This window comes from Bos javanicus, chromosome X (genome assembly GCF_032452875.1).
Source record: "Bos javanicus breed banteng chromosome X, ARS-OSU_banteng_1.0, whole genome shotgun sequence".
NCBI classification, from domain to species: domain Eukaryota; kingdom Metazoa; phylum Chordata; class Mammalia; order Artiodactyla; family Bovidae; genus Bos; species Bos javanicus.
Window position 1 is genome coordinate 37,572,380 of NC_083897.1, and position 27,549 is coordinate 37,599,928.

The following is a 27,549-nucleotide window of genomic DNA, read 5'->3' on the forward strand; positions in this document are numbered from 1 at the left end:
TATTAAAAACTAGTGAGTTGTACACTTGTTTTCTTTTTTTTAAATTTTAATTGTAGGCTAATTACTTTACAATATTGTGGTGGTTTTTGCCCTACCTTGACATGAATCAGCCATGGGTGTACATGTGTTCCCCATCCTGACCCTCCCTCCCACCTCCCTCCCCATCCCATCCCTCAGGGTTATCCCAGTGTACCAGCCCTGAGCACCCTGCCTCATGTATCAAAAGGATGTTCTGACTGATACAGGGGTGAGATCCCAGCACACACCCTCCGTCTCAGACTCCACTCAGTGGGAGGAGACCATCCTTTGATCAGACTTGAAGAGGAAGTTGAACTGACCAGGTTGTGTTGAGCTTTCAATCAGCCAGGACGTGAACTTACATTTTCCCCCACTAAGCAGCACATGGGAGCTGGGGAGGGAAATCTAAGCTGCCTCCTTACACACACCTTCACAGTCCTTTTTATCTTGCTCACGTTGTTCCTTAAGGCAAATTGCTGAACAGGGAATGGCTGGGTCAGAGGCTGCAGGCATACTACCATGCAGCACTTGTGCAAGGCTCACAGACCTCCCCCTCCTGTTCTCTTGAATATTCTGTTGTGTCCTTGATTTGCTTTATGTTTTTGCCAGTTTGGAGAAGGCAATGGCAACCCACTCCAGTACTCTTGCCTGACAAATCCCATGGACAGAGAAGCCTGGTAGGCTGCAGTCCATGCCAGTTATGTTAGGCAATCCACTATTTAATTTTGCTGGGATTTTACAAATTCCTGAAGTCTCCCTAAACTTGCTGCCCCAGACTTTTCAAGCTTCTCTTTTGCAATATAACCTACCTACAGCAAAGAGCACAAGTCGAAGGTGTACAGTTTGGAGACTACACAAAGCGGACACATTCACCGTCCTTCTCCCCTTTAGGATCAGCAGCCCTTCTTCACTGCCCCCCCTCCCAACCCCCGTAATCCTCATCCAGTCTCCTCATGCCAGAGCCTTGCCTGTTTTTAAGTTTTCTGAAAATGAAACCACAGGCGTGCACTCTCTTCTGTGCTTTTCTTCTTTTTGGTTTTGAGCTTCTGCCACGTGGATGCCTGGAGCTGCAGTGACCCCTTTGTAACCCAACTGTATGAAAAGACCTCTACTCATTTAGCCCATTGACGGTGGACAGACATGTGTGTTGTTTCTGTCTTTTCTATTCTGAATAAAGCCTCCAGAAGTATTACTGCACATGTCTAGTAGGGTACACGTGCAAGTCTCTCTGAAGAGTGTCATCTGTGATTGCCTTTCTGAGTCAAAGGCCAAGTGCCTCCATAACCCCACACCCTTGAGAAGATATAACATCATGCTATGCTATGCTATGCTAAGTCACTTCAGTCGTGTCCGACTCTGTGTGACCCCATAGACGGTAGCCTACCAGGCTCCCCCATCCCTGGGATTCTCCAGGCAAGAACATTGGAGTGGGTTGCCATTTCCTTCTCCAATGCATGAAAGTGAAAAGTGAAAGTGAAGTCGCCCAGTCGTGTCCGACTCTTAGCAACCCCATGTACTGCAGCCCACCAGGCTCCTCCGTCCATGGGATTTTCCAGGCAAGAGTACTGGAGTGGGGTGCCATTGCCTTCTCCGTATAACATCATAGTCTTCATTTTTTTTTTTTCCAATCTGGTGGATAGAAAATAGTATCTTATTGTTTTCTTACTTGGCATTTCCCTGACAACTGATGACACTGAAGATCTTTTCTTGTGTTGATAGGACATTTATCTCTCTCCTATGAAATGCCTGTTAATGAATTGTGCCCATTTTTCTAATTTTAGCTTCATTTATTCCTTACTGATCAGTAGGACTTCTTTGTATACTCAGTATACTAATATGTTGTAGGCCAGAAATGTGGAACATACTGTCCCTCATTCTGAGGGTTGTATTTTGATTTTAATGTTGTCTGACTTGGCGATAATTTTTTTATTTTAATTGGAGGCTAGTGACTTTACAATATTGTGGTGGTTTTTGTGATTTGGCGATAATTTTCCTTGCATCTGTTTAAGGACCCCTTTCCACCCAAAAGTCATAAAGGACGTCTCCCATGTTGTCTTCTAAAAGTTTTACAGTTTTGCCTTTCACCTTTACATCCTTCAGCTCCTTGGGATAAAGTTTTCTTTGAGGTGAGATCAAGTCTAATTTTAGTTTTTAAAGAAAATTGTGAGAAACGATGTTTTTCCAGTCGTGAACTCTGAACTAAATTTCTGTGCCTCAAAGCAGTTCTAGGAATTTAGAAAAGCAGATAGCTGCAATAAATTCCAAGAAGCAATAAATTCTCGGGAACAAGGCCTCATTCTGAGCGCTGAGCACACTGAACTGGAACTAGCTGACCAGAAACAGGCGAGCGCATGTTGAAAAGACCAGCTGTATGACCAGCCCTCCTCAGAGTCAGCCCATTTGCCTTCCCAGTACTTTTCCACTCTGAGCTTGGCCTCAGGAAAAACTTCAACTACATTTTGCTTGAGGACTCCCTGCCTCTGAAGTTCTCTGGCTGCCATAGTTTCGATAGCCTGTGTGCCTTCACCTGTGACCAGTCTTGGTTTCTGTTTTGATTCCCAGTATGCCCAGTTCCCCTAAGTGCAAGTGTGTCCTTTCCCTACTGGTCTGCGACACCTCTTGTCATGTCACCATTTCTTATCTCTTTTCTGTTCCATTGGTCTATTTGTCTCTTTCTGCACCTGTCCTACACTCTCCTAGTTACATAACTTTGTTATAGGTTGCGCTATCTGGAAGCCAAGTCCCTCCACATTGTTTTTTACAAGTCCACACATTTTAAAATGAGATTTTCCAGTTTCACAAAACCTATCTGTTGAGACTTTTATTGGAATTGCATCAATATATACATCTAGGAGTGGGGTTGCTGGCTCAGAGGGGAGATACATGTTCAATTTGAAGAAACACAAAGCTGTTCTCCTAAATAGTACTGCCAAATGTAGACTCTCAGCAGCAATGCTCAAGAACTCACATGGGTTCTTATCTCCTCTAACACTTGATATTGTTAGACTTTTAAATTTGTGACAATTTAATGGAGGCACAGTGGTATTTCCTTGTGGTTTGATCACTAATGAGGTTGAACATCTGTTCATATGTTTATTGTTCATGTGTGTTTCTCCATCTGTGAAATGCTTACTCATGTTTTTTTTTTTTTTAACCCATTGATCTGCTGAGTTGTTTGTGTTTTTCTTATTAATTTGTAGACCTTTATATATTCATAATAGGAATTTTTCATCAGTTGTATTGAAAATATTTTCCGCAAGTCACATCTGGTCTTTTTTGCTTTTTTAGTTTGCCTTTTGATGAGTGAAATCTCTTAATGTTAAAGTCAAGCTGATCAATATTTTTTACAGTCGATGATTTGTCTGCATTGTTTAAGAAATCTTTCTGTATCCCAAAGTCTAAAAATTCTTTGCTGATGTTTTTAGTCAAAAGCTTTGAAGTTGTGTTTTTGACAGAGAAGTCCTCAGTCCATCTGGAATACATTTATTTCTGCATATGGCATGCAGAAGGGTTCCAGGTTCCTCTCTTTCAATATAAATAAACATTTCCTGCTGCTGCTGCTGCTAAGTCCCTCCAGTCGTGTCTGACTCTGTGCAACCCCATAGACTGAAGCCCACCAGGCTCCCCCGTCCCTGGGATTCTCCAGGCAAGAACACTGGAGTGGCTGGCCATTTCCTTCTTCAATGCATGAAAGTGAAAAGTGAAAGTGAAGTCGCTCAGTGTCTGACTCCTAGCGACCCCATGGACTGCAGCCTACCAGGCTCCTCCATCCATGGGATTTGCCAGGCAAGAGTACTGGAGTGGGGTGCCATTGCCTTCTCCAAACATTTCCTAACTGTAGTTTAATAAAAAGTTTCTCTTTACTCACCTAACATGACACTTGCATCAGATACCACAATTACACACCAGCCAGTGTGCATCTCTGCATTTTCTAATCTATCTCATTGCTCAATTAATCTATCTGTGCATGGTATCCCACTGTCTTAATTTCAATAGTTCCCTTTCCTCTGTGTGTGTGTCTCTGTGTCTCTCTCCCTGTGTGTGTGTGTGTGTGTGTGTGTGTCTGTCTCTCTCTCTCTCCCTCTGTGTGTGTCTCAGACTTCTATAGTTCCTTGAGGGTAATCTTGGAGAAGGGAGCCATCAATCAATCACATGAGCTCAGTCTCTCAGCAGAGAAAACTGAGTGATTTGGCTGCAAACTCTTGCCTTGGGTTTTTCTCTTCTTGGCCAAGAGGTCCTGGAAGATCGGAACAAGATTACGCAGAGTAATGTACTGCTTGTAATACTGTGAGGTTATTCTCTTCGGGTCAAGGAGCCAGGTGTTTATCAGGCAAATGTGTGTACAGATGGCGCACAGCCCTGAACTCTGTAAGCACAGGAAATGTTTGTTTTGTTCAGCAAGTATTTCGTGCCTTCGCTGCTGGGGTGAACGCCACGAAGGTGTGAGGGTGCTAAGGAATCCCGCTCTGGAATGTTGGTCTCCTTGCTGCCACTAAGCCTTCCATTTTTTTGTTTGTTTGTTTGTTTGTTTTCGTGGCTTTAATCGTCGGAGATTCCGGGCGCCCAGGTGCGCAGAGCCGGGCCCCTGGGGGCCTCGGGGGCGGGCACCAGGCGGGGGCGTGTTCAGGGGCGGGGCGTGGGCGGGGCTCCACCCCCGCGCGCCCAGCGCGCCTCCTGCGGGGTGGTGACGGCCCAGGCGCGCCGAGTCCCAGCAGCCTTCGCCGCCTCCGCGCGCCGCAGGCTCTGGGGCCCTCGCGCTCCAGCTTGTGCCCGGTCCCGTGGCCCCGCGGCCCCCGCGTCCCCGGCGGCCCGGCTCTCCCGCAAGATGACGCTGAAGGCGAGCGAAGGCGAGGGCGGGGGCGGCATGCGCACGGCGCTCTCCGATCTCTACCTGGAGCACTTGCTGCAGAAGCACAACCGGCCCGAGGTGAGCGGCTCCCGAGGTCCCCCCAACGGCGTGCGATGAGGGCCGGTCCCCGACTCTAGGCCTCGCCGCCCGCCCTCCTGCCCTCGGGATGGGGGCCCTGACCCCCGGGGCTCGTGCGGGACTTCTGGGCGCCATGGCTTGGGACCCGCGGCGCCTCTAGGCGGGAATCGGCAGAGGCCGCTGCCCCTGGCCCGGAGAGCTAATGAAAGGTCGGGGGAAACTTCTGCGTGGACGGAGTCGGGGTCACGGAGAAGACTTTCAGGAACAGAGCCCAGAGGAGGTCTGCTTAAGTGCTTGTGTCAGCAGAAAGGGTTGGTGGTAAGAGCCAACGCTGGCCTCAAAGTGCTCAGTCACCATGCCGTGGCATTTCTGCGGGGGCCTCTGGTGCTGGGGGGCACCCGGGTGGCCTGTGTCTGTGGGCAGGCATCATCCCAGGAGTAATTCTGCCCGCCCCCCGCCCCCCCCCCCCAGATTTCTGCGATGGCCCATAAATAGCAACTCACCTCTATCCTCAAAGATGGCCCATAAGGGAGAGTTGATTCTCTTGTTATCTTGGGGCTTCCCTGGTGGCTCAGAGTAAAGCGTCTGCCCGCAATGCGGGAGACCGGGATTCGATTCCTGGGTCGGGAAGATCTCCTGGAGAAGGAAATGGCCACCCACTCCAGTACCCTTGCCTGGAAAATGCCCTGGATGGAGGATCCTGGTAGGCTACAGTCCATGGGTCGCAAAGAGTCTGGTATGACTGAGTGACTTCAAGGTAAGGCTGCATGTCAGGCCCACTCACTCACCTGAAGGCGGAAGCTGAGTCTCAGTGGTCAGCCATCAGCCAGCACCCACCGGCAGCCCTTCCACGTTTCCTGGCCTCCTCACGGCCTGCTGGCCAGGTTCCAAGAGAGGATGTCCACAGAGACACCCAGAGATAGAGGGCTCAGCAGACACTAGCTGGCCTGGGGACTCACGAGTGTGAATCTTTTTCTAGACCGCCAAGATCTTTCAGGGCAGGGCTGTTTGCACACTCACTTTTTCCAGGTAAAATGCCTGATCCGTGGGGCCTCGGACATGGTTCCCAAATTACTAAGTGCCTGAAGAGGTGGACGTGCTATGCAGCGCACCCATCCACTTGGGCATACGATGAAACTGCAGATCCCCCAGGTCCCAGCAGACTGGCGTGCGGGCTGGGGACTGTGGACTGGGAGGCATCAGAGGGAGGCTGCATTCTGTATCTGCATTGACCTTGCTGCTTCCCTCAGGGCGCCATATTCACACTTGTCCATCTTTGCAAATCAGGATTGCAGTAGTCTAGGCTTCCAGGAGCAGCAGGATGATCATGTGGGGAAGACAAAGTTGCAAGTTAGGCAGCACAGCGGCAAGTGCGCTAGGAGGGGATCAGGCTCTGAAACTCCTTGATTCCCCATAAGCTTGGAAATGTGATTTTTTGCTTTTCTTCCCAACAGTCAACTCACTTGGCTGAGCCTTAACTCCATCCCCACCCCCTGCCAAACTCTGTTTATTGAATTTTCTTTTGGCAACTTTATTGAGGTTTACTTGGCATACATAGAATTCACCGATTTGTGCAGTTCATTGACATTGGACACATACATCCCACCCTGTAGCTGTGACCTCACAGTCCTTGAGGGTTGCCCCCACACACACCTGCCATCCCTGGATGCATGGACCGCCACACCCCCCCCCCCCCCCGCTCCAGCAGCATTTGTGTTTGTTTTTTTTTTTTCCAAGCAGCATTTGGAAAACACTATCACTTTGCCTTTTTGAGGCTGTCCTACAGGTGGACTCCAGCTTACGTAGGCCTTTCTGTGTGCCTGCTTTCACTTTGCACAACCTGAGCATCTGAGCATCACCTGTAACTCAGTGTCCCGACCCCTTGGAGATCTTTCTGCCCCTGGTGGGAAAGCTGGGGAGGTTCGTTGCGTGCAGTTTTGAACAGAAGCTCTGTCACTACTCTGAGTAAGCAGCAGTTTTTGTGGAGCCATGAGTTTATCCTGCAATACCAGATACAGTCTCCTGCCTATGTAGTTTGTTTGCATGAAAGGATTTGAGAATGGGATAAGAAAAATTGGTAAAGCACAGAATGAAAAGCTTCCAGAACTGCCCAACTGTGGACCTCGGAGGGAGAATCTCCACGCCATGAGGGGTGGCCTGACTCTACAAACCAGATGATTCCTTATTTCCCGAGGTTCACCTTCCCTCCAAGGAAGCTGTTGCCTTTAAAGTAATTCAGAAATTCCTGTTGCCAAACACTTCATTGAGGAAGATTGCTTTCCGTAAAAGTTCTAAAGACTAGAAAACCAAAGTTTCCCTTCTGATTGTAGTCCGTATTTGATACTGAAAAAGTCTTATCAGAGCACAGTGTTGCAGTACATTTGAAGTGGAGGCTGCCTTCCCTATTTAACTATAGGTGTCCTTCCTTGGAGAAACATTTTATGAGCTCTCTGTGACCTTGTTCTTTATGGCAGTCCCTTAGTGCACATAAAATGGGTTGTAAAATTCCTGCTTCTCTCTGCTGGCCTGTTTGAAGTTGCCCCTTTCCCATGACCTGAAGAAATAGGTTGCAAGTCCCTGAAAGTTCACTTGGGCCTAATGGCCCAGGAATGAAGTCTGGCTCCAGCTGAGTATCCACTCAGCAGAGCTCCTGGCCAGCAGATTCGGCCTCATCTGCTGTTGCACAGGTTTGGGGCTGGAGACATTCAGGGTGCCATCGGCCAACAGTGCTCCAGGCAGGGACATTCAGGGCTCACAGAGGTCTGGAGATTTCACCAGAGATCCCCTGGGGTGGGGGAGATGAAATCAGGTGACATTTCATGGATGGCAGGGATTTTTTTTTTCCCCTAAGCACCAGTTGCTCAAGTTTTCAACTGTTGCTCAAAAGAGGAGAACTGACTCCAGGGCAGGGAAACAGGAAGACATGCTCCAAATTAGGGAACCAGAGTACAGCTTGGTGTAACATAGAATTTTCTGAGGCTTCACTTTGCCTTTTTCCTTCACGTGGAGGCATAGAGTTGAGCCGCATCCATATGCATCCGTTCCTCCGTCCCTGTGGTTCATCCACGACTACAAGCCTCCAGCCACCAGCAGAGGCCACCTACCCTGGACTGAATTGTTTGGTGCTGCAGGGTTGACTGTGCAAGAAATGCTCATGCCAGCGGACCCATGGCAGCTCACATCCATCGTGTCCCAGGGCCGATTGTACACGTTTGTGCTCTGAAGTCACCAGCCTGCCAGTCCTGCTGCAGGTGCTTTGTTTGCCTGCATCCCAGGCACCTGGTTCATCAGGACTGAAGCCAGGACTTGCATAAAATCCTACCTCTGAGGCTTTCCTCTCCTCCCAGCCCTTTTCTGCAGCTCTCATATTTGTGGGGAAACAGTTTTCCCTTTTTTCTGGTACCTTGAGTCCTTTTGGATTTTCTCATGGGTTTTTTTTTTTCCTTGTGTTCTTTCCCAAAGTGGAGCCTGCCCTGGCCCAGGAGGACTGAGCAGCTGGTGTCTGGTGTAGGCCATCACTTGCCTGCTTGGCCTGGGCCTTCTGTCTGTTTAAGTCGCTCAGTCATGTCCAACTCTGGGTGACCCCATTGACTGTACAGTCCATGGAATTCTCCAGGACAGGATCCTGGAGTGGGTAGCAGCCTTTCCCTTCTCCAGGGGATCTTCCCAACCCAGGGATTGAACCCAGGTCTCCCGCACTGCAGGCGGATTCTTTCCCAGCTGATCTCCCAGGGAAGCCCAAGAATGCTGGAGTGGGTAGCCTAGCCCTTCTCCAAGGGAACTTACCGGCCCAGGAATCAAACCCGGGTCTCCTGCATTGCAGGCAGCTTCTTTCCCAAATCAGCTTCTCAGGGAAGCCCCACGGTACCTGAAAACAGTGGGCAGAGGGCTTACCCATCGGCCCAACAGATGTTGGTTCATTCCCTCCAGTCATTGTCACCAGCTCTTAATGTGACTTGGTGGGCCCTACTTGAGTCATCCACCTCTGCCACCTGCCGCTAAGTTTGTTTTTTCATCTTTCTCTTTTTTAATCCCAGCTTCCTCTGAACTGCTGCCTCTGCCCTTTGAACCCACCACAGATGTTTCCTCTGAAGAGGGTTTCAGAGGCCAGGCCTTGCCACCCCAGCAGTTTGTGTGAATATGGGCCCCTGACAGGCTGCGGAGCAGAGGGCGGCCTTGCGCCCTTCTCACGTGGGACGGCCGTTCCCCATCCTGCCCGGGTGTGGCTGGGGGCCTCCCTGGCCAGGGGGGTACTGGTGTCCAAGTTGCAAAGTGCACCCCTCAGAAAGCAATCGAGCACCTTTGCCCGATGTTGTTTGCTCAGCATTGCTTGTATCACTTTGTAATCACCCGGCACGGGTGCTCATGGCACTGGGAAGGACTCAACATTGTGGTCCAGCGTGGGGCCAGTAAGTCCCAGAACAAACAATGGAAAATCTCTGCCACCCATTGGAAGGCGCGTGTCTTAACAGCTGTGGAAACACGCCAAGTTCCAGCAGTTGAGGGCAGGACAGGAGAGACGGGGGACCGACTGCAGCCTGCGGCCCCTGCTCTGTACGCATCTGTCTGTCTAGCCCTTCATCACAGATTGTCTGTGGGCTGGGGGTGCCAGGGGCTGGTGTGCCAGGTGTCATCAAAGAGCGGTCAGAGCAGGGGCATCAGGTGGTGCTTTGGGGGCACCCCACGGGTGCGAATTGGTTCTTCAGGTGCCAGGTCAGAGCATTCCAGGTATCTCTCTCATCACTGGCAGCTTCTGAGGGAGTGTGATAGTGGCTCTGAGTCATTAGGAAGGGGGACTGTCTTGATGGATAAGCACATTGAAAAGCCCAGCGTTTGGCATAGCAAGTGTTGAACTTTTCTGGGTTCAATGTGTTCTACCTCTGGCACGCTTTGCAGAGTCCTTAATTTAAAGGCTGACATGTCTTGGAGCTGAATGAAGAGATGAGGCCCCCAATCATGCAGGCATCCACCCCCTTGCCAAGTTCACTCTGTCTTCCGTGGACAGACTTTCGACTGTCCTTGTTGAGAACGTTACGCAGGGCTCTGCCACGTCTGCAAACCCAGATGAATCATCAGAAATGCTTTCTTGATGGTACTTTACAGCACAAGATAAGAGAATCTGATCTGTGTTTCCAGACTTTATTGCCACCTTTACCTGCTATGGTTACTGATGAATCCCTGGTTACATGGATCGAACCCAAGTCTCCCAAATTGCAGGCAGATTCTTTACCAACACTGCTGGGTTTTAAGACACGTAAGTGGTAGTTCGGAGAAGGCAGTGGCAACCCACTCCAGTATTCTTGCCTGGCAAATCCCATGGATGGAGGAGCCTGGTAGGCTGCAGTCCATGGGGTTGCTAGGAGTCAGACACTGAGCGACTTCACTTTCACTTTTCACTTTCATGTATTGGAGAAGGAAATGGCAAGCCACTCCAATGTTCTTGCCTGGAGAATCCCAGGGACAGGGGAGCCTGGTGGGCTGCTGTCTCTGGGGTCACACAGAGTTGGACATGACTGAAGCGACTTAGCAGCAGCAGCAGCAATTGGTAGTTGCTGGGAGATCCATGGAATGAATCTGCAGGTTTGATTTTGAGCATTCTCAGCCCCACAATTACTAGTGAACAAAGATTTGTAAGTCAGAATCAGGGCAAGTCAGGCATGCAGTCAGTGATCCTTGAACTCCTCAGTCTGTACGTTCAAATCTCTTAATACCTGCAACATGGTAAAAACAAATAAGGTGCTTAATTTAACAGAAAGAATTCTTCCAACTTGATGCCACATGCTTCCAGGTCGCTGTGGGTAATGCTTTGAGAAGCTCTGAGGTTACCATGTGCTTTAGCCTGTTAATTTCCAACCCCAGATTCCTGCAACTTTCTCCATGGTTTGTTGTTTCCTCTCCCCATTCCTTACTGTGCTCTCTTAGTTATAGCTCTTTGGGTGCAAACAAGTGCTACCTGCCAGCTGTTTTGCTACTTTTTTACAATAACTTCAACTCTGTCTCCTACAAGATCAAAAATAGTACATTGTCAAAACCATGGACTTGACATTGCTGTGACATGTGAGTGTAGCTCTGGGCCATTTTGTCACATGTGTGAAGATACATAACCACCACCACTAGTCTGTTTGCCAGCTCTGTAATTTTGTCATCCCAATAATGTTATATCAGTTCAGTTCAGTTCAGTTCAGTCGCTCAGTTATGTCCGACTCTTGGCGACGCCATGAATCGCAGCTCGCCAGGCCTCCCTGTCCATCACCAACTCCCGGATTTCACTCAGACTCACGTCCATTGAGTCAGTGATGCCATCCAGCCATCTCATCCTCTGTCGTCCCTTTCTCCTCCTGCCCCCAATCCCTCCCAGCATCAGAGTCTTTTCCAATGAGTCAACTCTTCACATGAAGTGGCCAAAGTATTGGAGTTTACCTGGAATCAAATCATTGGCAATATTTTTATTGCTGGGAATCGTCCCAAAGTCTGGATGGATCATAGTCTGTTGACCTGCTCACCTGTGATAGATACTCCTAGTTGTTTCCAGGTTTGAGTTACTGTGAGTAAATCTGTACGAACCTTCAGTTCAGTTCAGTCACTCAGTCATGTCTGACTCTTTGCGACCCCATGAACTGCAGCACACCAGGCCTCCCTGTCTAAGACCAACTCCCAGAGTCTACCCAAACTCATCTCCATTGAGCCGGTGATGCCATCCAACCATCTCATCCTCTGTCGTCCCCTTCTCCTCCTACCTTCAGTCTTTCCCAGCATCAGGGTCTTTTCAAATGAGTCAGCTCTTTGCATCAGGTGGCCAAAGTATTGGAGTTTCAGCTTCAACATCAGACCTTCCAATGAACACCCAGGGCTGATCTTCTTTAGGATGGACTGTGTGGATCTCCTTGTAGTCCAAGGGACTCTCAAGAGTCTTCTCCAACACCACAGTTCAAAAGCATCAGTTCTTCGGTGCTCAGCTTTCTTTATAGTCCAACTCTCACATCCATACATGACCACTGGAAAAACCATAGCCTTGACTAGACGGACCTTTGTTTACAAAGTAATGTCTCTGCTTTTTAATATGCTGTCTATGTTGGTCATAACTTTCCTTCCAAGGAGTAAAGTGAAAGTGAAGTCGCTCAGTCATGTCCGACTCTTTGTGACTCCATGGCCTGTAGCCTATTAGGCTTCTCCATCCATGGGATTTTCCAGGCAAGAATACTGGAGTGGGTTACCATTTCCTTCTCCAGGAGATCTTCCCAACCCAGGGATTGAACCCGGGTCTCCTGCATTGTAGGCAAACGCTTTACCATCTGAGCCACCAGGGAAGCAGTAAGTGTCTTTTATTTTATTTTATTTTTTTTTTAAAAGACACAGTAAGTGTCTTTTAATTTTATGGCTGCAATCACCATCTGCAGTGATTTTTGAGCCCCCCCAAATAAAGTCTCTCACTGTTTCCACTGTTTCCCCATCTATTTGCCTTGAAGTGGTGGGACCAGATGCCATGATCTTAGTTTTCTGAATGTTGAGCTTTAAGCCAACTTTTTCACACTCCTCTTTCACTTTTATCAAGAGGCTCTTTAGTTCTTCACTTTCTGCCGTAAGGGTGGTATCATCTGCATATCTGAGGTTATTGATATTTCTCCCGGCAATCTTGATTACAGCTTGTGCTTCATCCAGCCCAGGTACAAACCTTCATGTAGCAGGTTTTGCACACACATTTGTCTTGTTCCATTACAGTGAATACAGTGAAAGTCTCTCAGTCGTGTCCGATTCTTCGTGACCCCATGGACTATACAGTCCGTGGAATTCTCCAGGTCAGAATACTGGAGTGGATAGCCTTTGCCTTCTCCAGGGGATCTTCCCAACCCAGGGATCGAACCCAGGTCTCCCACATTGCAGGCGATTCTTTACCAGCATTGCTCACTTGTAAAGTACTCATTTTGTTTTCTAAGAAAGCACCCGATTCTCTTCCTGAATGGCTGTTCCATTTTACATTGCCACCAGCCATGGATGAGAGATTCAGTTTCTTTCCATCCTTATGACTATTTAGTCTTGTCACTGGTTTTGATCATAGCTGCTCTGATGGCTGTGTGGTGATATTTCCTTATGGTTTTCTTTCTTTTTTTTTTTTAATAGCACTGGTTTGTTTTTCTGTTTTTGTCTCTGCTGGGTCTTCGTGGCTGAGCGCAGGCTTTCTCTAGTTGCAGCAAGAAGGGACTCCTCTTGGTTCCATAAGGACAAGCCTTCTGACTGTCACTAAATGCAACCCAAGCGTGTGGCCAAAATCCAGCAGAACTAAAAATTCTCCATTCATTCCTTTGGTGACTTCCCTTCTCACAGATCTCCCAGGATCTGGAGACCCTTCCTTTCATTCTTTTCTGTCGTGTGTGTGTGGACCTTGATGTTGTAAGGGTTCTGACATTTACAGTCTGTTCTTTACCTACAATTGTTTTGCAACCTGCTGTAGGTCGATGCTAAAAAGGGAACGTTGGTAGAGGCTTTTGTATTCTGACTGGTGGCCAACCCAACAGCTTTATTCTGTTTCTCACTGATCCAGCTTCTCCCTGATCTTTTTCGGGATGACCAGACGCCCAACTCAGTTCTTCTTTTTTCAGCCCCTTGTGCAGCCTGGGACAGCCTGTTCTCCAGTTCTGGTTGATGAGATACCAGCTTCCTCCTTCCTGCAATCCTCCCCAGCTAGTTTCTTCTGGGTGCACATTCTCAGCTCTGCTGTCTGCCGGAACATTTTTTAAATCTCTCATCCTCATGACTTCCTTTTTTTGTGTGTGTGGGTTTCTATTTACCTTCCTGCCTTGGACTCTCCTTTCAGTAGGGCCCAGGGACTTTTCCCACGCTCAGACTTTTCCATGGGTTCAATCCCTGCTCTGAGAACTAGATCCTACAGGCTGCAATTGAGACCCAGCACAGTCAAATAAATGAATATCAAAAAAAAAAAAAAAAACAGGATCCACACTACACACAATTCCTTAAGCTCCCAACTTGAATCTAAATGACACTCAGGAAAATTCTATCTTGCCACAAGAGAAGGCTTTTATATGCCTGTTAAGAGATTAATCTGAAATGAATCCAGTTTTCTTCTGAGCCCCTTCTCTTGTCTCCCAGTTCCTCCATGTTGTTCACGTGTCCCTCCAGAGAGAGATGGCATGTTTACAAGCAGATATGAAGATTTTCATCTGTTTCACAGCATACCTTTCCTCCCCCCTTTTTTTTTCACTTAACAACATTTCTTTGAGATCAACCCCTGAACCTCCTTTTCATGGCTCCATGGTATCTGTGTGTGCTAGGACACTTTGCACAGAGGTAGAGGTAACTCATCTACTGTAGATGGCCTTGAAGTGCCCTGTAGCTCTGGTGTCATGAGTTACATCAGTTACATGAGTTACATCAGTTACGTCTCATCAGTTACTTTGCTAAATACAATCCCTTGTTAGAAGCTTCTGCTTTCATAGCACTGTGGAAAGCTGTGTCACGTGAGTTTGGAGAAGTGCTAGCTGCTGCCCAGGGCAGTTTCTCTTTCTCGGGACTTCCCTGATTGCAATAGATCTGGAGAGACAGACAGACACATAGATGGGGCTAGCTGTTCCTCCTTGGGGAATCTTCCCATTTCTCCTTTGCCACCAACTGGCTGATGAGATGTCCTTCTCCTGGTCCCACCCATTGGGAAGATCTTCCCTCCCCGTGGTCTCTGAGGGGCATCCCCACCCCCGCTGTGGCTGGATCGCAGCCGCCGTCCATGTGCAGCGGAATCCTTCCCTAACGTCCTGATTGAATATTTGACCTGGAGTGGGTGGGAACATTTTCAGAGTGCTCCTTGCCCTTCTCCAAGCCCTGGGCTACTTCAAGAGCAGTTAAGTTAGAAAGAGGAGGAAGAACCAGCAAAGGAGACTGAAGAGTGCTTTAAGGAGATCCATCCATTTATTCTCATTGGCATGTGATGTCAGAGCCACACTGTTCTTAAAATTCCAAAGTCCATCCACAGTAGGACAGCTCCTGAGGGTCCCAGTTCCATGCTCTGTGGCCTTTTTTCACTCTCCTGATGCCATTCCTTCCAGTGTTTTATTTGCAAATTTTCAAACTCACTGCAAAGAACAAACAATTTGATAGTAGCTTCCATTTGACATACCTCCTAGATTATACCATTAACACGCGGCCATGTGTGCTTTGTCACGTGTCTATCCACAAACCATTCATTCACCTTTTTTTTTTCCTCAAAGTAAGTTCCACGACTGAACCCCTGTGCCTACAACCTGTGCCCTGCAACAGGACAAACCACTGGGATGAGAAGGCCACTCACCACATCTAGAGAAAAGCCCAACAGCAGCAACTAAGACCCGGCACAGCCATAAAAGAAATGAATGAATCTTGTTTTTTTTTTTTTTAAAAAGCTGCAAGCATCAGAACAGTTCACCCCTAAAGGCTTCAGTGTGCATATTATGGACTAGTATTCAGTATTTCTATATGATTTTTTTTTTAACTTTGTGGTCCAGGGTCCATCTGGTGAAATGTACTGGATGAGTTTGAACAAATACACACACCTGTGCTAACCCAACCCTGATCACAGTTTGGAGCATCAACACTCCAGAAGTATCTCTCATACTCTACCCAGCCTACCCCTTCCCATCCCAACAGAGGCAACCACCATCTTCAATGTTGTTATTGTCATTTAGGCGTGTTCTAAAACCTCACAAATGGGCTCATCTAATGTGTACTCTTTTGCCTAAAGCCTCTTTCACTCAACATCACACTTTTCAGACTGATGCATGTTGACCCCTGTCAACATGGTCCTTTTGTTTCTGCCACCTCCTGTGGGTGAATAAAGCTGCTGTGAACATCCATGTGCAACCCTGTGTCTTTTCTTTTGGGTGAACACTTCAAAGTGTGGTTGACAGGGGCTAGGGTCAGTGTGTGCTAAACTTGTCTTTTTCGCCATCAGCTCCCTAGTACATCTTATGAAAAAGCCCAAAAGAACTTTTTGGCCCACCCAGTATTTCCCTGATTACAGTGCTTGTAGGCTCTTGTAGTGCATGTGGCCTTTTGAAATGAAGTGTCCGTTCAAACATTCTGTCTTTTCCTCACTTGCCATCCTGCTATTGAGTCATAAGAATTCTTCACATGTTCTGGGTATAAATAAGTCTCTGTCAGACGTATGTATTGCAGCTTTTACAGTCAGGCTGTGCCATGCCTTCATAGCTCTTGATCGTCTTTTGGTGAGAAGGTGTTAGTTTTGATGGGACAACTGTCTGCATCTATGATTATCACTGTGTGTGCCTACTAAACCTTTGCCTGTCTCAGGGGAGTTTCTTCACTTCGAGGTATTTATATTTTTTAGTTGTCATTTGGCTCTTTTGTGTCAGATAGAAGGCACTTCTGCTTCCTCCCCGGTTTTGACAATGCGCTATGCTGCTTTTCTCAAAGCTTGGCTGTCTCACCTTTTCTGTTTGGCACTGCCAACTGTCTGGTTTTGTCTAGAAAGTCAGGTGGGGATGAACATTCCTGCTGCCAATGTGGGGTTGACCTGGCACCATGGATTACCAAGACCAGCCTTCTGTCTGTCCTCTTGCCCAGGCCAGAGGCCTTAAATTAACTTCAGATGTATCATGCAGAGACTTTCCAGAGTGTAATTCATGCGGCTGTGCTGTCTGCATGGTTGAGGTCAACGAATCACAGTTCACGTGGCATCTTGGGCCAATGGGAGGGGTGGCCCGTTGGATAAATAACAGTTCAGTTCAGTCGCTCAGTCGTGTCTGACTCTTTGTGACACCATGAATCACAGCATGCCAGGCCTCCCTGTCTATCACCAACTCCAAGAGTTCACTCAAACTCATGTCCATCGAGTCGGTGATGCCACCAGCCATGTCATCTCCTGTTGTCCCTTTTTCCTCCTGCCCCCAATCCCTCTCAGCATCAGAGTCTTTTCCAATGAGTCAACTCTTCGCATGAGGTGGCCAAAGTACTGGAGTTTCATCCTTAGCATCATTCCTTCCAAAGAACAGCCAGGGCTGATCTCCTTTAAAATGGACTAGGTGAATCTCCTTGCAGTCCAAGGGACTCTCAAGAGTCTTCTCCAGCACCACAGTTCAAAAGCATCAATTCTTTGGCACTCAGCTTTCTTCACAGTCCAACTCTCACATCCATACATGACCACTGGAAAAACCATAGCCTTGACTAGACAGACCTTTGTTGGCAAAGTAATGTCTCTGCTTTTCAATATGCTATCTAGGTTGGTCATATCTTTCCTTCCAAGGAGTAAGCGTCTTTTAATTTCACAGATGCAGTCACCATCTGCAGTGATTTTGGAGCCCCCCAAAATAAAGTCTGACACTGTTTCCACTGTTTGCCCATCTATTTCCCATGAAGAGATGGGACCAGATGCCATGATCTTAGTTTTCTGAATGTTGAGCTTGAAGCCAACCTTTTCACTCTCCTCTTTCACTTTCATCAAGAGGCTTTTTAGGTCCTCTTCACTTTCCGCCATAAGGGTGGTGTCATCTGCATATCTGAGGTTATTGATATTTCTCCCGGAAATCTTGATTCCAGCTTGTACTTCTTCCAGCCCAGTGTTTCTCATGATGTACTCTGCATATAAATTAAATAAGCAGGGTGACAGTATACAGCCTTGACGTACTCCTTTTCCTATTTGGAACCAGTCTGTTGTTCCATGTCCAGTTCTAACTGTTGCTTCCTGACCTGCATATAGGTTTCTCAAGAGGCAGGACAGGTGGTCTGGTATTCAATCTCTTTCAGAATTTTCCACAGTTTATTGTGATCCACACAATCAAAGGCTTTGGCATAGTCAATAAAGCAGAAATAGATGTTTTTCTGAAACTCTCTTGCTTTTTCGATGATCCAGCAGATGTTGGCAATTTGATCTCTGGTTCCGCTGCCTTTTCTGAAACCAGCTTGAACATCTGGAAGTTCACGGTTCACATATTGCTGAAGCCTGGCTTGGAGAATTTTGAGCATTACTTTACTATCGTGTGAGATGAGTGCAATTGTGCGGTAGTTTGAGCATTCTTTGGCATTGCCTTTCTTTGGGATTGGAATGAAAACTGACCTTTTCCGGTCCTGTGGCCACTGCTGAGTTTTCCAAATTTGCTGACATATTGAGTGCAACACTTTCACAGTATTATCTTTCAGGATTTGAAATAGCTCAACTGAAATTCCATCACCTCCACTAGCTTTCGTAGTGATGCTTTCTAAAGCCCACTTCACATTCCAGGATGTCTGGCTCTAGGTGAGTGATCATACCATTGTGATTATCTTGGTTGTGAAGATCTTTTTTGTACAGTTCTTCTGTGTATTCTTGCCACCTCTTCTTAATATCTTCTGCTTCTGTTAGGTCCATACCATTTCTGTACTTTATCGAGCCCATCTTTGCATGAAAAGTTCCCTTGGTATCTCTAATTTTCTTGAAGAGGTCTCTAGTCTTTCCCATTCTGTTGTTTTCCTCTATTTCTTTGCATTGATCGCTGAGGAAGGCTTTCTTATCTCTTCTTGCTATTTAGAATTCTGCATTCAGATGCTTATATCTTTCCTTTTCTCCTTTGCTTTTCGCTTCTCTTCTTTTCACAGCTATTTGTAAGGCCTCCGCAGACAGCCATTTTGCTTTTTTGCATTTCTTTTCCTGGGGATGGTCTTGATCCCTGTCTCCTGTACAATGTCATGAATCTCTGTCCATCCATAGTTCATCAGGCACTCTATCAGATCTAGTCCCTTACATCTATTTCTCACTTCCACTGTATAATCATAAGGGATTTGATTTAGGTCATACCTGACTGGTCTAGTGGTTTTCCCTACTTTCTTCAATTTAAGTCTGAATTTGGCAATAAGGAGCTCATGATCTGAGCCACAGTCAGCTCCCAGTCTTCTTTTTGCTAACTGTATAGAGCTTCTCCATCTCTGGCTGCAAAGAATATAATCAATCTGATTTTGGTGTTGACCATCTGGTGATGTCCATGTGTAGAGTCTTGTCTTGTGTTGTTGGAACAGGGTGTTTGCTATGACCAGTGTGTTCTCTTTGCAAAACTCTATTAGCCTTTGCCCTGCTTCATTCCGTATTCCAAGGGCAAATTTTCCCATTACCCCAGGTGTTTCTTGACTTCCTACTTTTGCATTCCAGTCCCCTATAATGAAAAGGACATCTTTTTTGGGTGTTAGTTCTAAAAGGTCTTGGAGGTCTTCCTAGAACCGTTCAACTTCAGCTTCTTCAGCATTACTGGTTGGGGCATAGACTTGGATTCCTGTGATACTGAATGGTTTGCCTTGGAAACGAACAGAGATCATTTTGCCGTTTTTGAGATTGCATCCAAGTACTGCGTTTCGGACTCTTTTGTTGACCATGATGGCTACTCCATTTCTTCTAAGGGATTCCTGCCCACAGTAGTAGATATAATGGTCATCTGAGTTAAATTCACCCATTCCAGTCCATTTTAGTTCGCTGATTCCTAGAATGTCGACGTTCACTCTTGCCATCTCCTGTTTGACCACTTACAATTTGCCTTGATTCATGGCCCTAACATTCCAGGTTCCTATGCAATATTGCTCTTTACAGCATTGGACCTTGCTTCTATCACCAGTCACATCCACAACTGGGTATTGTTTTTGCTTTGGCTCCTTCCCTTAATTCTTTCTGGAGTTATTTCTCCACTGATCTCCAGTAGTATATTGGGCACCTACTGACCTGGGGAGTTCCTCTTTCAGTATCCAGTATGAAATGGCAAAATGATAGGATAAATAACATGGCCCATCAAATTGAATGCAGTCAGCTACCAGCCTAAGAAGATAAGCATTGGTTTACGTAGCTTGGGATTCCCTGGTGGCTCAGATGGTAAAGCGCCTGCCCGCAATGTGGGAGACCCTGGTTAGATCCCTAGGTCAGGAAGATCCCCCTGGAGAAGGGAATGGCCACCCACACCAGTACTCTTGTTTAGAAAATTCCCTGGATGGAGGAGCCTGGTGGGCTACAGTCCATGGGGTTGCAAAGAGTCAGACACGACTGAGTGACTTCACTTTCACTTTCTGTAGCTTTGGGGGTTGTAGCCCTGCAGTGATATCCTAGGGGTCGCCTCAGCCACTTGCTTCATCCAATGCTCTGCTCTTTTGCCCCACCAGCCTGTGTCACCCCAGCTGAGTGCTGTCATGGAGGACATGTACACCAATGGGCCCGCTGCCCTGGGGAGCCCAGCCCAGACTCAGGGCCAGGAGGCCCGGAAGGTGCGGCTCATCCAGTTTGAGAAGGTCACCGAGGAGCCCATGGTAACCCCTGTTTTTCACCATCATCACCCCCCTGCCCACTCCCGCTCCAGAGCAGGCTTCCTGCCCCCTTCCAGTGGTTGATGCCCCAGGTGGTGGAGACAGAAAGTCTTTCTCCCAAGAAATCACTTTCAGATATCTTAAAGATCAGCTCAGCCTGGAGACAGAAACAGCAACCACCTCCAGTATTCCTGCCTGGAAATGTATGGACAAAGAGGAGCCTGGTGGGCTGCAGTCCATGGGGTTACAGGACTGAGCACGTTCACATGAGGGTGGAGGGTTGGTAGCAATAAACTGATAGAACTGAAACAAACAAAACAAGATCAGCTCAGAAATAGCTCACAGTCAAGCATGCTATGGCTTTGTCTATCTTCCAGGGAATCACACTGAAGCTGAACGAGAAGCAGTCATGTACGGTGGCCAGAATTCTCCATGGGGGCATGGTCCACAGACAAGGTATAGGTCCAGCCTTCTTCTATACTTCATGACATGACTATTTTTCCTGTTAGGTAACATTTGAGCAATTACTATATGCAACCCCTTTCATCCGCCTCTGAATACATAGCAATGAAGCAAAGAGACCATCTCTGCCTCCTGGGGCTACCAGTTAAACTGAGAAAATAGGAAATTTCCTGGTACATCAGTATTTAGGACTCGGTATTCTCACGGCTGTGAGCCATAGTTCAATCCCTGCTCGGGGAACTAAGATTCCATTAGCTAAACAGCACGGCCAGAAAAAAAAAAAAAACAACTAAGCAAATAGACATTAACACATATTTCAGTAACTGCTGTATCTCCTTCATGGGAAGCAGCCATCAATTTGCAGAAGCATCCATTAGTAAAAGCACTTTTCTTTGTATCTAGGGGAGTGCAGGTAAGATAACCACTCTTCACAGAGATTCACACAGATTCTAAACAGTGATTAACTTGATCACTTGGTAGTGTTTGGAGGTTTTAGCTTAACAGCAGAAAAACATCAAGCTTGCTGGTGACTTCAGAGTGCCAAGTTCTTCATTTTCTGATTTCTTTGAGTGTTGTATAGCTGTTATCAGAGGCCCCAGAGATCAGGGGCACTGTAGTTCCAGGAGATTTTGAGGATCAGGTACTTTTATTCTTTACTTGGAGTCCTGAAGTCAAGGCAGATGACGTAGTCAACTTCCCAGTGCTGGTCCTCATAGGACCCAGAGGGCCATCAATAGAATATTCCGGTCTCTTGTGGTCGAATACTTCCAACCCTTTGTTTTTTTTACACAATCTATTGTATCACGTGCTACAAATCACAGTTTCTTTCCTGCAGTGTTTTGACTCCTATTGACAGCTCTTGTCTGAACCTGTTTTCTTTTGATGGTAGGCTCACTTCACGTTGGGGACGAGATCCTAGAAATCAATGGCACAAACGTGACTAATCACTCGGTAGATCAGCTGCAGAAGGCGATGGTGGGTATCCACTCTGCCCTTGTCTTGGTGAACTGTGGATCGGAATTGCTGTCCACGTACCGCATTTTTGTATTTATACCTCATTGAAGGGCCTCTTATCACTCAAGAAATGACAACCCTCTGTTTTCATTTAGTAAACTTCTAAAACAAGGCATATGACCCAGAGTGTCTAGAAAGAGCTCTGTACTGAGTGCCAGAAGTCCTCAGTCTTTAATGGCAGCCCTGAATCACACTCTCTTTTACTCCAGCCCTGTGATTTGGAGCAAAATTCACTTCTCTAAGTCATCTATAACACGAAGATGCTAGTAATCACTATTCTGTTATAGATTTCTTACAGAGAAGAATGGACTAAAAGATGAAACGTCAAAAAGACAGAATGATCTCTGTTCATTTCCAAGACAAATCAGTCAATATTACAGTAATCCAAGTCTATGCCCCAACCACTAAGGCTTAAGAAGCTGAAGTTGAATGGTTCTATGAAAACCTAAAAGACATTCTAGAACTAAAACCCAAAAAGATGTCCTTTTCATTATAGGGGACTAGAATGCAAAAGTAGGAAGTCAGGAGATACCTAGAGTAACAGGCACATTTGGCCTTCGAGTACAGAATGAAGCAGGGCAAAGGCTAACAGAGCTTTGCCAAGAGAATGCACTGGTCATAGCAAACACCCTCTTCCAACAACACAGGAGAAGACTCTACACATGGACATCACCAGATGGTCAATACCAAAATCAGATTGATTATATTCTTTGTAGCCAGAGATGGAGAAGCTCTATACAGTCAGCAAAAACTAGACTGGGAGCTGACTGTGGCTCAGATCATGAACTCCTTATTGCCAAATTCAGACTTAAATTGGAGAAAGTAGGGAAAACCACTAGACCTTTCAGATATGATCTAAATCAAATCCCTTACAATTATACAGTGGAAGTGACAAATAGATGTAAGGGACTAGATCTGATAGACAGAGTGCCTGAAGAACTATGGACAGAGGTTCGTGACATTGTACAGGAGGCAGTGATCAAGACCATCCCCAAGAAAAAGAAATGCAAAAAAGCAAAATGTTGTCTAAGGAGGCCTTACAAATAGCTGAGAAAAGAATAGAGGCAGAAGGCAAAGGTGAAAATGAAAGATATACCATATAAATGCAGAGTTCCAAAGAATAGAAAGAAGAGATAAGAAAGCCGTCCTGAGTGATCAATGCAAAGAAATAGAGGAAAATAATAGAGTGGGAAAGACTAGAGATCTCTTCAAAAAACTTAGAGATACCAAGGGAACATTTCATGCAAAGATGGGCACAATAAAGGACAGGAATGGTATGGACCTAACAGAAGCAGAAGATATTAAGAAGAGCTGGCAAGAATACACAGAAGAGCTATACCAAAAAGATCTTCCAACGCAGATAACCATGATGGTGTGATCACTCACCTGTAGCCAGACATCCTGGAATGCGAAGCCAAGAGGGCCTTAGGAAGCATCACTACAAACAAAGCTACTGGAGGTGATAGAATTCCAGTTAAGCTATTTCAAATCCTAAAAGATGATGCTGTGAAAGTGCTGCACCCAATATGCCAGCAAATTTGGCAAACTCAACAGTGGCCACAGGACTGGAAAAGGTCAGTTTTCATTCCAATCCCAAAGAAGGGCAATGCCAAAGAATGTTAAAACTACTGCACAATTGCACTCATCTCACACGCTAGCAAAGTAATGCTCAAAATTCTCTAAGTCAGGCTTCAGCAATACCTGATCCGTGAATTTCCAAATGTTCAAGCTGGTTTTAGAAGAGGCAGAGGAGCCAGATATCACATTGCCAACATCTGTTGGATCATAGAAAAAGCAAGAGAGTTCCAAAAAAACATCTACTGCTGTCAAAGCCTTTGACTGTGTAGATCACAACAAACTGGAAAATTCTTTGAGAAATGGGAATACCAGACCACCTGACCACGCCTCCTGAGAAATCTGAATGCAGGTCAAGAAGCAACAGTTAGAACTGGACATGTAACAACAGAGTGGTTCCAAACTGAGAAAGAAGTTCGTCAAGGCTGTATCTTGTCACCCTGCTTGTTTAATTTACATGCACAGTACATCATGAGAAATGCCAGGCTGGATAAACACAAGCTGGAATCAAGATTGCCAGGAGAAATATCAAGAACCTCAGATATGCAGATGACACCACCCTTATGGCAGAAAGTGAAGAGGAAGTAAAGAGCCTCTTGATGAAAGTGAAACAGGAGAGTGAAAAAGCTGGCTTAAAACTCACTGTTCAAAAAAAAAAACAAAAACTCACCATTCAAAAAACTAAGATCAAGGCATCCAGTCCCATAACTTCATGCCAAATACATGGGGAAACAATGGAAACAGTGACAGACTTTGTTTTGGGGGGCTCCAAAATCACTATAGATGGTGACTGCAGCCATGAAATTCAAAAACATTTGCTCCTTGGAAGAAAAGCTATCACCAACCTAGACAGCATATTAAAAACAGAGACATCACTTTGCCGTCAAAGGTTCATCTACTCAAGGCTATGGTTTTTCCAGGAGTCATGTATGGATGTGAGAGTTGGCCCATAAAGAAAGCTGAGCACCAAAGAACTTATGCTTTTGAACTGTGGTGTTGGAGAAGACTCTTGAAAGTCCCTTGGACTGCAAGGAGATCCAACCAGTCCATCCTAAAGGAAATCAGTTCTGAATATTCATTGAAAGGACTGATACTGAAACTCCAATACTTGGGCCACCTGATGTGAAGAACTGACTCATTTGAAAAGACCCTGATGCTGGGAAAGATTGAAGGCAGGAGGAGAATGGGACTACAGAGGACAAGATGGTTGGATAGCATCACTGACTTGATGGACATGAGTTTGAGCATGCTCTGGGAGTTCGTGATGGACAGAAAAGCCTGTCCTGCTGAACTCCATGGGGTCGCAAAGATTTGGACATGACTGAGCGACTGAACTGAACTGAGATGAGACATTGAACATGCCCTCTAGATTCAGTTGTGCTGGGTGTTTGCCCTTCCAGATTCTTCACCATGGTTCTTCAGCCCTGCGCACAATGGTGACCGTTCCTGCAAGCAAAGCTGGGAAAATCACATGAAGTATTTGGGTGTCATTGGCCACGGCTAGTAGGAAGCACCCCTCAGGCACTTAGCATGGGAATGAAGCAGAGAATAGAAACTCAAAAACAAGTGTGGTTTGAACCAGAAATGAAAAAACTGAACATTGCCAGAATTACATGTTAACATTCCTTTCAAATTTCTGCCAATCTGACGGGTGCAAAGTACTTCATGGTTGCTTTATTTTTCTAATTGTATTCCCAGAGCCAAAGTTGAGCACTTTTCAAGAGCTCATGGCTATATGCTTTTCCTTCTTGTATCTTTTTGCCCTGTTGTCTATTGGGTTGCTTATCTATTTATAACAGAGTTTGAGTGAGCCTGATTGTTAGTTGCTCAGTTGTGTCCAACTCTTTGTGATCCCATGCAATGTAACCCACCAGGCTCCTCTGTCCATGGAATTCTCCAGGCAAGAATACTGGAGTGGGTTGCCATTTCCTTCTTCAGGGGATCTTCCTAACCCAAGGATCGAACCTGGGTCTCCAGTATTGCAGGCAGACTCTTTACCATCTGAGCCACCAGGGAAGCCCATATAACAAAGTTTAGAAGCTCTTGAAATATTGGTTATTAACTGTCTGCCTATTATATGCACAATAATATGTTTCCAGTAAGTCAGTCAGTGTTAGTCGCTCAGTCGTGCCTGATTTTTTTGCTACCCCATGGACTGCAGCCCACCAGGCTCCTCTGTCCGTGAGATTTTCCAGGCAAGGATACTGGAATGGGTTGCCATGTCCTTCTCCAGGGGATCTTCCCAACCCAGGGATGGAACTCAGGTCTCCTGCACTACAGGAAGATTATGGACTGAGCTACAAGGGAAGCCCATTATGTTTCCAAGTGTATTGTATATAGTATCTTTTGCCACATGACACAAATTAACTTTTACATAGTTGATTATATTTACACAAATCAAAAAGAAGTGTAAATTTTGAATGTTCATATATTTGAAACAGTTGTTTCAAGATTAAGGGATACAGCCTTGTTGTGGGCTCAGAAAAACACCTATGCATCACATTCTATTGAGAAGAAATGATTAAGGCCAAGTGCAGAGGATCGTGTTCTGTGCAGGGTACACTGTGAGAATATGAGTCAGCTCCTCGTGCTGGTGAGCATGAAACACTCCAGCCAGGGTCCTGGCAGGAGACAGGTGACCCACTCCAAAAGGTGGATAAGATGCTGAATGAAGGGGTTGTTTACAGAGGGGAAGGCCGAAATATAGAGGGGAACAAAAGTCCCTGATGTTGGGAAAGATTGAAGGCAGGGGGAGAAGGGGACGACAGAGGATGAGGTGGTTGGATGGCATCCTGGCTCGATGAACCTGAGTTTGAATAAACTCTGGGAGTTGGTTATGGACAGGGAGGCCTGGCATGCTGCGGTCCATGGGGTCACAAAGAGTCACACACGACTGGGCAACCCAATAACAACAACAGTTACTACCACACGGATCTGGGGCACGTGCTTTGGGTATTTACATCAGGATCCAGGTCACGTCCACACACTGCAGTTGATGGATACATCTTTTAAGACTCTGAATCCTTCTGTTTTCTGATCTGATCTTTATGGACGAAACTCGGTTGTTGGACCTATAGAGTTTCTCCTAGTGAGAGTGGAATATCTATAGAAAAGTAAGTTGAGGATAGCTCTAAAAGTATTTTTACCATTTGATTCCGCATTTCTCTCATGGGGTTCTAGTCTGTAGAAATCCAATGCAAATATATAAGGACATATGTTGAAGGGGGTCTCTGGCAGCAGGTTGTAAGAAAGAAAGAAAGTGAAGTCACTGAGTTGTGTCCAACTCTTTGCGAGCCCCTGGACTGTAGCCCACCCGGCTCCTCCATCCATGGAATTTTCTAGGCAAGAGTACTGGAATGGGTGGCCATTGCCTTCTCCAGGGGATCTTCCCGACCCAGGGATTGAACTTGGGTCTCCCACATTACGGGCAGGCGCTTTATTGTCTGAGCCACCAGGGAAGCGCAGGTTGTAGAAGAAAAAACAAAAACTGGTGACAGTGGACACGCCCACTAATGGGGATGGTGGCTGAGGCCACCATCACACAAGCGATGTAACTGAGCCATCAGAGAGAGTGAAGTCTTCATATATTGACCTGGAAGCAAGTCATTGAGTCATGCTTATAGTATAATCCAATTTTGTTAAGAACAACAAAAATGCATAAATATGAATATGTGTATAAATATCTACATGTTTGTATTGTATAGAAAAGTGTGGACATATGTGTTCATTGTAGGGGTTCATTTTAAGTACGTCTGGGGATCTTTTGGGGTTACCGGTGAAGAGGAGGGACAATCATTAGCCTTTGGTTCATGCTGTTATGCTGGTTTATGGGGCACATGACATTTCTGTCTCTAAGAAAATGTTCTGGTACAACATTTCAAAGTGCAATGATGGCTACCGAGAAAAAAAAATGAAACCTCATGGGCCTTTGGGAGGGGAAAATGACTTCATGAGACCTCCAGTCAGCCAAGTTCATTTTACTTAACAGTTATTTCATGTTTCTTTTTTAATAGAAAGAAACCAAAGGAATGATCTCATTGAAAGTAATTCCCAACCAGCAAAATCGGCTTCCAGCACTGCAAGTAGGTGGCAGCATTTTCTCTGTTGCGATGATGGCAGGATTCAGACCCACGATGCTCTCAGAATTTGACTGAATGATGTGATTCTAATCAGTGGATCTGCCTAGTACTCTCTGAGCCAAATTAACACATGTTGCAGACTGGCAGGCCTTTGCTGCATATCCTGCACGTGAGAGCAAAGGCCCATCTCCTGATTCTGCAACCCCCCTTCACACACAG

General features: G+C 46.3%; 1 protein-coding gene across 1 annotated transcript in view; it reads left to right on the forward strand.

Annotated features, from left to right (window-relative positions):
- The first annotated feature begins 4,650 nt into the window (after positions 1-4,650).
- Positions 4,651-27,549, forward strand: part of MPP1 (MAGUK p55 scaffold protein 1) — a 32,911-nt gene continuing 10,012 nt past the window's right edge. The window contains exons 1-5 of the mRNA XM_061408917.1: positions 4,651-4,945; positions 20,060-20,203; positions 20,578-20,656; positions 21,552-21,637; positions 27,265-27,333. Coding sequence (XP_061264901.1) covers positions 4,844-4,945; positions 20,060-20,203; positions 20,578-20,656; positions 21,552-21,637; positions 27,265-27,333 — 480 coding nt within the window. The 5' untranslated portion in view covers positions 4,651-4,843. The remainder of the gene's footprint in view (positions 4,946-20,059; positions 20,204-20,577; positions 20,657-21,551; positions 21,638-27,264; positions 27,334-27,549) is intronic.